The sequence below is a fragment of the Pteropus vampyrus genome, unplaced genomic scaffold, assembly GCF_000151845.1.
Source record: "Pteropus vampyrus isolate Shadow unplaced genomic scaffold, Pvam_2.0 Scaffold498, whole genome shotgun sequence".
In the NCBI taxonomy this organism is placed as follows: Eukaryota; Metazoa; Chordata; class Mammalia; order Chiroptera; family Pteropodidae; genus Pteropus; species Pteropus vampyrus.
Window position 1 is genome coordinate 95,202 of NW_011889279.1, and position 13,456 is coordinate 108,657.

A 13,456-nucleotide genomic window follows, 5' to 3' on the forward strand; every position below is an offset into this window, starting at 1 on the left:
CTCTATTGACAATGTCATCATTCAAGATAGTTTTGGAAATCTTTGGGACCTGCTTTCTCTCTAACAAAGAAGCATATGAGAGTTGGCATGCGAAGCACAAACTGGTTAAAGTCAACTGTACAAAGAAATCAGGCTTGAAAGAACATTTAGTTGAGTAGCACGTTAAAAGACATTACAAGATTTTATTTACCGAAATTTCATTTGAATTATTTGGTTCTTTAAAAAAAAATCTAGTTGACTTTCAAAAATAAAAATTTGCTTCTCTGGGAACACATATCTTAGCTCTGAAGAAAGTTAGTTCCAGAAGTGTAACAGTGACCGCAGCATTGGCATTCACTGTTGCTTCTGAAGACAGTCAAATCTTCAATGTAATAACAGTCACTCAGTTTATTAAGGGAAAAATCAAACACTTTATTTTATATATGCCCTTTAATTTACATACCTAATATACATTTCAGTTGGTCTATATATATTATGTTGTAAGTTAAATTACATAATGAAGAATCAATTACGATAAATACCTAATTTTCCTTTCTTTGATACAGATTTAATCCTAATGCTAGCTCATAAGCCATGATAAAAATAATCTTTTAGGTCTTCAATTGAGAGGGAGAAGAGTTCATTTTAGAGAAATGAAAGGGAGTTCAGAGATTTAGTTCTGTTATCAAACTATTTTAAAAGCAAACACCATCCCCCCAACAAAGGAATTCTTAAGTAGAAATCCAAAATATATAGTTAAATAAACTGACACTGTTAAAATACTTCATCACGTATTGCGAAATGTATTGTTAAATCATTTTAAAGGCAACCAGTGAGAATGAAGTTATTCTGATAATTCAAATTCAAATGTTTGTGTTTATGGATGGATGACAGTTGCAATCTTACATGTGTTGATATGAACTTTGTGTCTATATTTTCTTTTAGCTGTATATGTTTTCAAAATCCTTACAAAGGTAGGTAGATGCAACTATAAACAAGTTTGGGTTTTTGTTATTTTTTGAAAATAATTTACCTTAAAATCTGAGGATACTCTTCAGTTAGTAAGAAAAGCTTTAGTTTGAGGTCTGTACAAAAATGATACTGGTAGATGAGTGTAGGTTAGTGTGTTAAAATGTCATATGCGAATCAAATGAATGTGTTTTCTGGTTTAAGAATTTAAGTATTTCTTAAAATAAAATTTAAAGAATATGAAAAATCCCTATTCACCAGTGATCTAACTATGTTCCCTCCCCTCCCTCATTTTACAGCTGAGGGGGTGGAGGGGCACAGAATCACAATCTTGTCCCTAGTTTCATGGTGAGTGACTGCTTGCTCTGAGATTGGAATTCAGATCTTCAGTTTCCCTAATCAGTATCCTTCTTCCCAGCAGTGCTAGTTCTCTTAAAGTAACTGGACAGAAGCAGGCAGGAGCAGGTTGAAGAGAACATTTTAATGAATGTGGAGATAAGCATTCACAGCTTAGTGAATTCCTTTTCATTTGGAGGATATTAATGGCACGCTGACTTCAGGTGTGCATTTCCCATTTGCCACAGAGGTATTTTTCTGTATTTTCCTATTCCCCAAGACATGTTTGCAGTTACACTGTTTTTGACATAGAGGTTATATTCCATAGTTGACAAAAATCATAAAAGTCCAGTTTTAAACTTTATTGTTTAAATCTATTTAAAGAGATATTAAGAGCATGTTTGAGTCAAAAAGTACTGTGCTTTGCTAATTAGACAAGTACACTTCATAATAACATCCGCAAAATCAATAAAGAACTTAAGTGAAACTGTTAGTAATTATAATTTGTCACTGACCTTTCTCTACCAATTCTCTGTTCAATGGAAGACTTAAATTTCCTTGCCGTTTTGCTATTGAAAGAGGGAAAATATTGATTAAATGTTTTATATCATATAACAGCAAACATAATAAAACATACATTATAGAGTATATTATATTTATAATATATAATAGTTATTATGGTACTCACCAATATTTAAAACATCTTCCACAGCCTGAGTTGCAACCCTGTTGATATTGAATGACCTAGAAACAAACAACACATAAATTCTGTTTTAATTCTAAAAACATACTAAAAATGAAAAAGGAATATTCTACTTAATATACAAAGAACTCTTAGAAATTAAAGAAAAAATTAAAGAAAAAAACAATTAAAAAAAAATTAAAGAAAAAAAACCACCAAAAGACAATATCTACCTCACCCAGTTTTAAAAACTGGGCAAAGTCCATGGGCAAACAGTTCACAGGTCAATATGAAAAAAAATGTTCAATCTTACTAATACTTAAGGAAATACAAAATAAAACAGCTTTTTCTCATATTTGCAAGAATTAAAAACAATGTATTAGCATGAGTAAGGGAAAAGTATTCTCATACACTGATGAGATTATAAAAGTTGCAGCTGGACAGCGATTCTGTGCTATTAATATTTAAAATGAACATGTTCTTCAATCTAGTATTTTATCCTGTAATATACTTGTACATATAATAAAGACATGTACAAGAATATTTACTGAAGCATTATTCCCAATAGCAAAACAACTCATAAATATCCACATGAAGCTAGATAAATTATAGGTACTCAGCAGAGTACTACGTAGTAGATATTAAAAAGAATAAAACAGTCTATGGCCATGCTACCCTGAACATGCCCAATCCCGACTGATCTTGGAAGCTAAACAGGGTCAGGCCTGCTTAGTACTTGGATGGGAGACCACCTAGGAAGACTAGGTGCTGTAGGCATAAAATAAAATAAAATAAAATAAAATAAAATAGAACTACATGTGCTGATATGAAGAGATAACTAACATGTTAAGTTAAAAAACGAAAGGCATTATATAGTATATTATCTCCCTGTTTTATTTGCATTAAAAACAGTTATACATATATGGTGATTGTGTCTGTAGATAAGGACTAGAGACATGAAATTAAGGAGACTAGCTTTTCATTATATACCCTTTTGTACTATTTAACATTTTTAAATATGTACAAGTATTTCTTTAAATCATAAAGGTTCCCTTAAAGGTGGGAAATCTTTTCCCAGTGTGATGCCTTACTTAACCACTTAAAAACAAATGTTAACACAAACATGAATAACTTTTAAAAGCAGCTCTCTCCTGGTATCTATAAAGATGATTAAGGAAAGATTTTTTTTTAATTTTTCCAGGAAATTTTGAATTATTCTACTGCCTCATAACTCTTCTCATATGGCATCGGTAGATAATCCTAATAAAAAGGAATAACCTAATGAGTCACACAACTCTAACCTAATTCAGTGGCTCTTAACTTTTTTTGAGGTAGGGGGCGGGGGTAACGGTTGGAGGGGAGTTAGAAATACTCCATATACCATTCTAATCCTATATTCTTCACATTTTGAGAAATGAGAAAACATTTTAAACATGCTCTTTACAAAAATGCAGATAGATGAATTTTTACATTAAAAAATGTGGGGTCATTCACAAACCGAATCCCTATGCTAAAAAAATCTAAAATGTGGCCCTTGCCTATTTTCACCATTATTTGCCCTCCAATTTGACATTTCTACCACAGCAAGGTCATTCTTGCCTTTGTACTTTTGCTCACACCTACTATGTGGTAATAAAGCAAAATACTTTAAATAAGTGTCCTGACTCTTATTATTTCATTATTATTACTATCACACACTATGAGATATAAAGCACTTAGGGCACTACATGGCAAGAACGCCACACTGAAAATCTCAGATGCAAGGGATATGTATAAATTATAGTCTAATCCTTGGGAATATCCACATTATTAGACGATACTGCTTTAAAACTCTGTTTTAAATCAAAGTCACATAAAATGAGCTATGTTTATTAGTGTTCCACTGACTTAAAATATAATAAGAGCAAAAGATTTTTGTAACTAATATCTCCTTGTTGTTAAGATTTAACTTGAGAACAAAAGTCTTAGAAGACTTGTTCTAATATTCCTATTATTAGGAATATCACATTCCTATTACTAGGGATACCACAAACCAATCCAAACTAAGTCTTCTGAATTGGAATTAAAGTAAAACAAATTTCTTGTGGAAGAATTACCAGTATTAGGAATGAGGAGGGCAGAACATGTTAGAAGTAAGAAAGGGCTGAGTAAAGAAAAGAGACTGCGTAACCAAGGTCGCAGGGGCAGGGTGTAGTTAGTGAGAGAGAGTTCTAAACCAGAGCACAGGAGACAATGAGAGATTAATAAACAACACACAAAAGACTGAGGTTCTAATCTAAGTCATCCTTATTCAAATGCAACATCAACACAGGACTCAACTATAAGGTGTGTGGCAGGGGAGTGGGGAATACTTTACAACATAACGGCTCTTATTCTTTGTGCTCTTCTCACTATTGAAAGGTTGAAAACTAAAACTATCAAAATTACACACATGCAGACACACACACACCCACACCCCAAGGGAGAAGTCAAAGCCTTTAGCATAAGCACTATTTCACTAAGATCAGCAAGTTTACCTTGATAATTCTTCAGTACAACCTAGTGACTCATCTTTCAAATGTGTGACTTCTAGATAGCTCTCCCTCTCCATATAAAAGCTGGCAATGAAATAGTCACTGGATTTGCAGTCAAGCACACTTATTCCAGGTTCTGACACTTACTAGTGTGAACTTGGCCTAATTATTTTTTCTTGCTAAGCCTCAATTTCTTCCTTTACAAAACAGGTATACTACTACTTTATTGTAGGATTTCTATAAGCATTATAGTCAATGTATAAAAAGTACCTAGCACAGTATATTCAAAGTAGCAGGGACTAAATAACTGAGTTTGTATTATATTGCATAAAATATAACTTACAAAATCACAGAAGTTCAGAAAATAAAGTGATCTTACTATTTTATCTGTTCTCATTTTGCAGAAAAGGAAACTTGTTCTAGGTGGACAAAGCTAATCAGTGGTTTAGCCTGGTCTTTTAACTTCCAGGCTAGTACTCTTTTCAATTATACCATTTTGCCTATTTTTAAAGGATGAGAATACTGAGAGAAGGGGAAGGATATGTAGAACTATTTCTAATAATCCAGTTTCAACAAGTAACACACCATGTTGAGCAGAAAAGATGCTATGATAAATTAAAGCTGTTAATTGTAATGTTTTCAATTTATGAGATGGTTACAAATACTTTCATAGCGTATTATATGATTGTATTGATTTTATTGTTTCAAATAATTATTACAGAAGTCACTTTAGAAATGTAGCTCTTCTCAATGGCCCTAGGAAAGTAAGATATTACCAATTTTTTTAAATGATACTTCTCATTTTTTCCAAAGGTTCATTTATTTGGCTAAGGCTTTTTGCTAAAACTAGGGTTTTTTCTTTTTTTTTTTTAAGATGTTACATTTTTGAGTATTTATGAATGAACTGATATGTCTGAAAATTACTTCAAAATAATATGGGACCAAAAGATATCGTAGGGCAGAGGAAACAAGTCCGGGCATGAGTGGATAACTAGTCCATCTAGCTAACAGGCACATGGAGATTCATCATACTGTTTTTGCCTACTCTTGTATATAAATGAAATTTTACACAATAAAAAGTTTTAAAAAGTAATGCTGGAATTAGGAAATGAAACTCCATTTTGTCCTAAGTTTAGAACACTGGTTTCCTCACCTTCTGTTCTACCAAATCCTGCCAAGGAAGTGGCCCTCCTTTATCTTGAGTCCTCTGAATGCTTCCTGCCTCCCCTGAGGGCCACAACCCAGACATGTCTTGTGCATGCCTTATCATGCCCTGTAAGTTCTTGAGAATCTTTCCTGTCTGAACCCACTGGAGCACTTCTCTTCTTTAGAGGAAAACTATCTCAACTTAAGAGCACAGTTTGATAAGCACTATTTTAGATGTATTTGTGAGCATGTAGTCATTCAAAAAATATCTTCATGAATATGTACAAGGTACTATGCTTTGCACACAAAAAAATTAAACAGGAAAAAAAACCACTACTCACCATCCTAACTGCCTCAAGTTGCTCCAACTAGCTGGGTATTAGTTATTAGATAACTAGTAATATGGTCAGTGCTATAATAGTGCAATGACAAACAAAAGTGCTGGGGAAGGACAAAAGGGAGACTAATTATGGTTATGAAGGGAACTAAGATTCCCTACAGAGAATGACATTTGAAGACTGGAATTTTCAGCCAGCGGACGGAAAGTGGAGAGTGTTCAAACATTCAATGCAGAAAGAAGTTGCAGTGAGCAAAAACAAAAAGCACAGAGAGAACATGGTTTGTGCTGAGAATTGCAAGTAGCCTGCCGTGTCTCCAGTGTGCTGATGGGTTAGGGTACAGCAGCAATAGGCTGGCAAGGTACCTTCGGTCATTATATGACAGACTGAGCAACCTGAACATAGTCGGAGTCAGTGAAAGTTTTAAAGCACAGAAGGAGTATAGTCATATTTTATCTACGTTTTAGAAATCTTACTCTATTGGCAGTATGGATGACAGCCTGAAGAAAAAGGGTGAGTCGCAAAAAATATTCACTAAAAAGATGGGTGCTTGGAGCAAAGAAATAGCAGTAGTAACTGAAAAGGGCAGGGGCAAGGACTTCAGAAGTACAAATGACTGGATTTAGAGACTGGTGTGTGTAGAGACTCAAAGGTAAGAGCAAGGTTTGGAGGAGTAATACCCTGTCTCTAGAGTATGAACTCAGGGCAGTGATACTGTTAAGCAATACAAGGATCCCAGGCAGAAAACTGAAGACAATAAACTCAGTGTTAAATGTATTGAATTTGAAATGCTATTAATATTCTATTTACTAGTTAATTTTAGAATATGAGTTTATAGCCAGGAGTGAAGACTGCTACAGATTTAAGTCTGGAAGGCATCTGCATATGTGTACAAAGACACAAAAGAGACCATCCAGAAAGAGATTACACGGTAAACAACATACTGGAGGCCCCAGGTTATCTCTGGTTAGGCTTTTAATGCACAAACCTTCAGCATATGTTTTTTGTATTGTACTTTGTTTTCATTCCTTTACTATTATTTAAAATATTCTTCACTTGAAATATATATATAGTACCAAAAAAATTTTTTTCTTTTTTCTCTTTACAAACCAAGTGCAGCAGGCTAAATAATGACCAAATAATGACCAAATTTAGGCTGCAGCTGTAATCTAAGACATCAAGGCAAGACTGCTGAACCCAATCCATGAGTGAAGCAGAAACTGACCAACCAACATGACAATACTAGGCTACCTCTCACATATCAGAGACCTTAGGTATGCTGATATGAGGTTAACAAATTACATTACTTAAAATAGTTCACAAAAATTGATAAGCAACATCCCAAGTTACTCACCAGGCCTTTGATCCTGTTCCAGTACACAAATTGAGCCCTGAACTCTTCTGTTTTTCCCATGGACCATCATCAACTGAAATCTCATAGTAGGAAGCCCTATGAATTGAAAATATAAAACTGAATTTGCTGAACTTGTGGCTCACAACAAACATAGTCTGTTTCTAAACTGATGAAATCTCAGTAGGCCAGCCTGACTTAGACATACCTTAGTAGGCACACACACATCATGGTGCTAATTCTAATACTAAGTGAAAAAGTTAAAAGTTCTACACGTCTGCCTCCCTCTCTGACCTATTATATACTCCTTTCTATAAATACTTTAACACTTCTAACAGGGGCTTATTTTAAATTTTTACCTAGCATTGCTGCTGCTGCTTTTACTAAATCTAATATACAGAACCTTATTTCAAAATTCAAAAAGAAAATACCATTCTTAGGAGAGTTTCTTCCTCAGTTAGTTAGTGTACATTTGATGTATCTCAGTCTGTATCTAATCCTTCGAGTTACCAAGTTTCTGGTAAACTTTTGTTTCCTAAATTACATACGTTATGTTACATCATGTGCCTTTTGAATTAACAGTAAGTTAACAAATAATAAAGTTCTAAAGAAAATTCTCAACCAGTACCGAACTAATGGACAAAACTAGAAATAAACAAAAACTGTAATTTCTTTAAAGATTTATATTCTTAGAGTATTTCATAAAATGAAATCAAGTGGATTTTCTGACAGAGCAAACTAACACTATTCTTTAACTGCATGAATGTATAAATGATTTGCACTTATTCAAAGAACTTTTGAAACATGCAAAAGCCTGTTTTGTAAACTATTATCTTAAAATAATGATGTCACTGATCAACACTGGTTTTCTCCAGGAAATAAAAAAAGTTAAAATAAACCTTTAATAAAATACAGCTTTTCAAAATAATGACAATTATTAGCATACTTGCAAATACAAACACTCAATGGATAATTTATCTCTTATTCTAACCCTTTCAATTTCTCTTGCCAAGCTCTGAATCTGTGAAGGTCTTACACGATACACTCCTTTTCATTTTTTCTCTGAAGTTAGCATTCTTCATAAAAATAAAAGATAGCAGGCTTAATATTCACATTTAATCTATTTCATAGCTTTGTTATGTCTTCTCAGAAAATTAGGAATTTTAGTCACATTAGAAGCCTATTATATACAGACAAGCCAGTCAAATCCGTAGGAATGGCTGCTGTTATGCCAGAATCACATGGAAACAAGAGGTTAGAGGTAAGTGGGGAGAGAAGTGAAGCACAAGTGGAAAGGAAGAAAAGTATAGCCAGGTGAGAGATGCTGAGCCCAAAATAATGAGCAAATTTAGTGTCATTCTCTCATGCAGGTTTATCGAAATTAGTCAACTTATAGAATTTTTGTTTCAGGAAAATTATTTTTTTTAAGGCAGCAATAAAACTCACAGTCCCTTTAGAATGGGTATACTTCTTCTTAAATTGTCCACTGCTACAGCCCAAGAATAAGACATTCTAGGTTAGAACAAAGAAAAAAAATTGGGCTTTTAAATGTTCTTCAATCTAAGAACATTGTAAATGAGGCAGGAATAATATTGCTGCACTTTATATTTTCCAAGCAAGGCACTTAAGTTTTCAGGGCATAGTGAAGCCTCGACACAGAATCTGGAATCAGAAATACTGGGTTTACATGACAGTTCTGATGCTAACTAATTATAAGACCTTGGGCAAGTTATATGAACTCTACAAATCTCCATCTCAATTTTTTTTCACTGATAAACTACAACTACCTTTCTCACAGGGTTGCTATGAGCATTAAATGTGATAACATACACAATATAAACAGTGCCTGACACACTGCAGGCCTCCAATAAATGTTCATTTCCTTTTTGCCTAAGGATCTATGTAATAGAATCTTTAAAAGTAAATTCTAATACCTTCACTAGTGAAACTTTTTTCAATAGCATCAGAAGCCAACCCATTGCTGTCCTTATCTTAGTACAGATATAAGGTGAGGCATCAAAGAACACAAAAAGAAGCAGCATCAGATATTATTTAGATCAACCAACCAACCAAATCATTACTGACACAGAAAATAAAAGCATTCAATCTAAAATCTCCTAATGAGACTTCACTGAATTCCCAAAGTCTATCAATTTATCTCAATTTTCCTCCTTTTATAAGTTAATTTTTTAGTAAGTAGAAATTATAAAGCAACGCTAGTGAAAGCTCCCAGAAGTAACAACCTTTAAAATATACAAACAGAATAAAATAAGCCATCAAATGGCTTTCCTAGAGTAAGCATAAATTCACAAAACATTTTTACCTTTGTCATCTATTTATCTTAATATAAACTTTCTCCAATCTCATTAAAGTTGCTCTCTTCTGTCATGTCTTTAGCAAGTAGTTACATTTCTTCCTATCACATAAAAGTACTCATATTGTTTCAAAGTTGATATATAGCAAAAAAAAAATTCATATACAGCATGTCTGTGTTAAATATTTTTATGCTTTATTAAGTTATTTAAAGAACACATTTTTTCTCTGAATAAATTTTACTTTTAATAATTTTTTAATTACGTATTTTACCACTCTCCAAAAAATTAAGATACCACTACCTATTTCTTATTCTTTTTTACATCCCTAGTGACTCACACACTGCAGCAGTACACAATATAGTTTTATTTTACAAACTTTAAAATACATTAATCGAAATAATTACGACTACTCAAAAAGAGTGTTCAAATTATTCTGTTGAATCAGGCTTCGTTCTTTTCAGTACTATCTAAGTTAAGTCATTGGCTAAAACATGGATCTCTCTTAATTAAGACCAACTTTTCTCACCATAATTAAACTTCTTATTAAAAGATATGACTTAAACAAACAGAATTTCAGAATATATGGAACTCTTCAGTAAACTAGGAAATCAACTGTTAGGCCTTCAAAAGGTCACATGGTTCGGGCAGCAGGATAGTGGGTTATAGATTCATCTCTAATCTTCAAGCCTGAATTTACTCACATATATGAAAATGACAAGGCAAGTTCTAAAATACTACCAAGAGTTAAATTAGCGTTGTATAACAGCAGTTATTTTATAACTGGCAACTATTACACAAAAAGTTTTGCAGAAAAAATTCTGCTGACAACTTAAGCCTAAGTTATTTTCAACACCCACAAAACAAGATTTCATCAGTAATAAAACACATACTATTATTTAACACTCTTAATAAAAAAATTTCATTAACTTTTTGCTAATAATGGTTACAAATCTTAAACTGTGCATACACTTGCCTTATGATGTTGCACTAAGAAGGGTGCAATTTTCATTTATGTAGCATCCTAAAAATGTTTAGTCTGAATCTTATCACACAGAAAAAAAAAATCACACAAATCTAAAATGAGGGATATTCTGCAAACCGACTGGCTTAGATGATTAAAAAATATTAATATCATGAATGTCAAAACAGGAATGAGGCTAAGGATCTGTTCTTAATTCAAAAGGGTCAAGATGGCCAAATGCAATGCATAATCCTTAATTGGATCCTAGATAAAAAACAAGCAAACGAACAAATCAACTTTAAAGGACATTATTAAGACATTTTGTAGGGAAGTTTTACTATGGACTGTCTATAAAAGTTTTATGTCAACAGCAAACGTACTCCTAGTAAGTATATCATTTTCCTAAACATTTATAAAGCACCTATATGATAGATTAAAGGCTCTGGAAAATACTGCACTAAAGAAACCTGACTAACTGCTTAACCTAGGATTTCACAAACTTTTTTGATCACAGAACTTTCTTTCCCCTTAATACGTATTAACATGTATGAAGGTTTTGGAAATATTTCATTAAATAATTAATTTCTATTACTTATATACTATTAATTAAATACTATATATTTTAGGTTGTAGAAATTGAATAAATATCTAAAAAATACTAAAACATTAAATTCCAAACTCAAGATCACTGGTTTAAATGTACCTGGATGATAGGCTTTCCCCAATGAAGACTTCATTTAGTGCCCTCACTGGCAATAGCTGGGGTCCTGAAGCTTCAGACCCTGTAGGTAATGAAGAAAAAAATCCAAGATAGCTCTTAAAATTTTAGAAATGTTATGACATAAATTTTATAAAACATTAAAATATTCATTTTTGTTGTAATAGAATCTATATCATCATTAACATATAAATCAAATATCTTTTATTTAAAGTATTCATAATATAAACCTCAAAGTCACCTAACATTGTAGCTGCAATGAAGCCTCTGTCTCTCCAAAATAAACTTTAACTCTTCTTGAAACAATCTTTCAAGAGTAACAAAATATATTTATCCATCTCATAAGATTCTTGTTGTCATATTTAACTTCGTTTTACTCAGGAAGCTTCAGAGGTGCAAATGATCAAGTACTTCCAGAGGAAAGCCATTCTGGATTTAAGCAGCAAATTGTATGCATGGTTCATGTTGGAACTGAATCAGTTGTTTGAGATCAGATATTTTTTTAAAAATAGAAAATCTCAAGAGTATGTTTAGCAACAGCAGCACTGGAGGTGCACTGCCCTATATCCTTTCATGACTCCTAAAAAATGTCATCTTTTCTTTTTTTCCACTCTACAAGGCACAGCTTAAGCAATCTTCCTTAACAATTAAACATCACTCCACACAAAATCCTCCAAAGGATTCCAACTGCTTTCTGGATCAAAGCTGTGACTGTTACTCTCAAATGGTTTCTTTTACTTTTAATCTTTTATCAGTTTCCAACTGGAAATGCCAACCCTATCTTCTCAATGTCACCAATAGCATATTCGCTGCGCCCAAGAATCTACCACTGGGCAAGCTGTGGGACAAATTCCCTTTTCTGTCTCTTCCACACTTTCTCCTAAGTCAAAGCTTAACAGTTCACCCCAATTGTCAAAGTTTAATTACAAGAAGGTCCCCTGGGATTCCTGCCTCCTGATATTCACATTCTTTTGTAACTCGCTGTCTCACATCCTACCAGAATTGGTCCATGTGACCAACGTATGGCAGAAGTGATACGTCACTTCTGAGATTTGGTTAAAGAAGACACCCCAGTTTCCGCCTTAGTCACTCTCTCAGATCACTTGCTTTGGGGGAAGATATTTCACGAGCAGTCCAATGGAGAGGCCAACGTGGTAAGGAACTGAAGCTTCCTGCTAACAGCCATGTGGTGAGCTGGGAAAAAGATCTTACAGTCCCAGTCATGTTTCAGATGCTACTGTCCCAGCTCACAGCTTGACTGGCACCTCCTGAGAAACCCTAAACCATTACTAACAAGCTAAGCTGCTCCTGGATTCTTGACCTTCATAATCTCTATGAAATTATAAATATTTGTTTTAAGATGCTAAATTTTGGGGTAATTTGTTATGCAGCAATAGATAGCTAATGTACATTAGACATTTAATACACTAATAAAATTTTTTAACATTGCCCCAATACAACCACTGATCTAATAGTCTCCTCTGAGTTGCTAGCTGATTATTACAGTCTTCTGTTTATTTAACATTAATTACATTTATTTCATTTACTTTGGATTATAACTGCCTAAAGAGGGCCCAACTATTCTTGCAAATATAACAAGTTGTTATTACAATGCCAAGCACCCTTTGAAAACTTATTTGGCTAAATTATAGAACAGGTTGACATTATCAGCTCAATCTCATAATACAGTAGAAGAAACTGTACACAAAAAAAGCATATAAAAAATGTGATGTGTTTAATCAAATTCGATTGCACTTAAGACTGCAAGACCTGCTAACTTTTTAAACAGTCTCAGTTTGGTATTAGATATATATACATTCTCATACCTGATAGTTTTATAAATATAAAAAGTTAAAACGTATTGTTTAAATTATTTTTCTTTACATAAGGTAATTGCTAACAGAATTTATTTTACATTTCTCCACAGATATTCTACAAATGCTTAACAGTAGGTGCTCACTAAATATTACTAACTAGTAAATCTGAATTCTCACCATCAAACTGTAACCATGTTTTTCTTTTATATGGTCTTTACTTTCTACTTCTAGAACCATTTTTCCTCATCCTAATTTTCTTTTCCATATTATACTTTTATTGTCTGTGCTCGCTGAAGTTCACCTGAAATCCTTTGTCAAAGGAAGAAGAAAA

General features: G+C 33.1%; 1 protein-coding gene and 1 pseudogene across 5 annotated transcripts in view; one reads left to right on the plus strand and one right to left on the minus strand.

Annotated features, from left to right (window-relative positions):
* The window catches only part of NADK2 (NAD kinase 2, mitochondrial), a 37,024-nt gene that overhangs the window by 4,791 nt on the left and 18,777 nt on the right, over positions 1-13,456 (minus strand). For all 5 annotated transcript variants that reach the window (XM_023524829.1, XM_023524828.1, XM_023524830.1 and 2 more), the window contains 5 exons: positions 11,294-11,372; positions 8,761-8,826; positions 7,318-7,413; positions 1,973-2,028; positions 1,800-1,853 (listed from right to left, as the gene is read on the minus strand). In XM_023524829.1, coding sequence (XP_023380597.1) covers positions 1,800-1,853; positions 1,973-2,028; positions 7,318-7,413; positions 8,761-8,826; positions 11,294-11,372 — 351 coding nt within the window. The remainder of the gene's footprint in view (positions 1-1,799; positions 1,854-1,972; positions 2,029-7,317; positions 7,414-8,760; positions 8,827-11,293; positions 11,373-13,456) is intronic.
* Positions 2,625-2,743, plus strand: LOC111732849 (annotated as a pseudogene).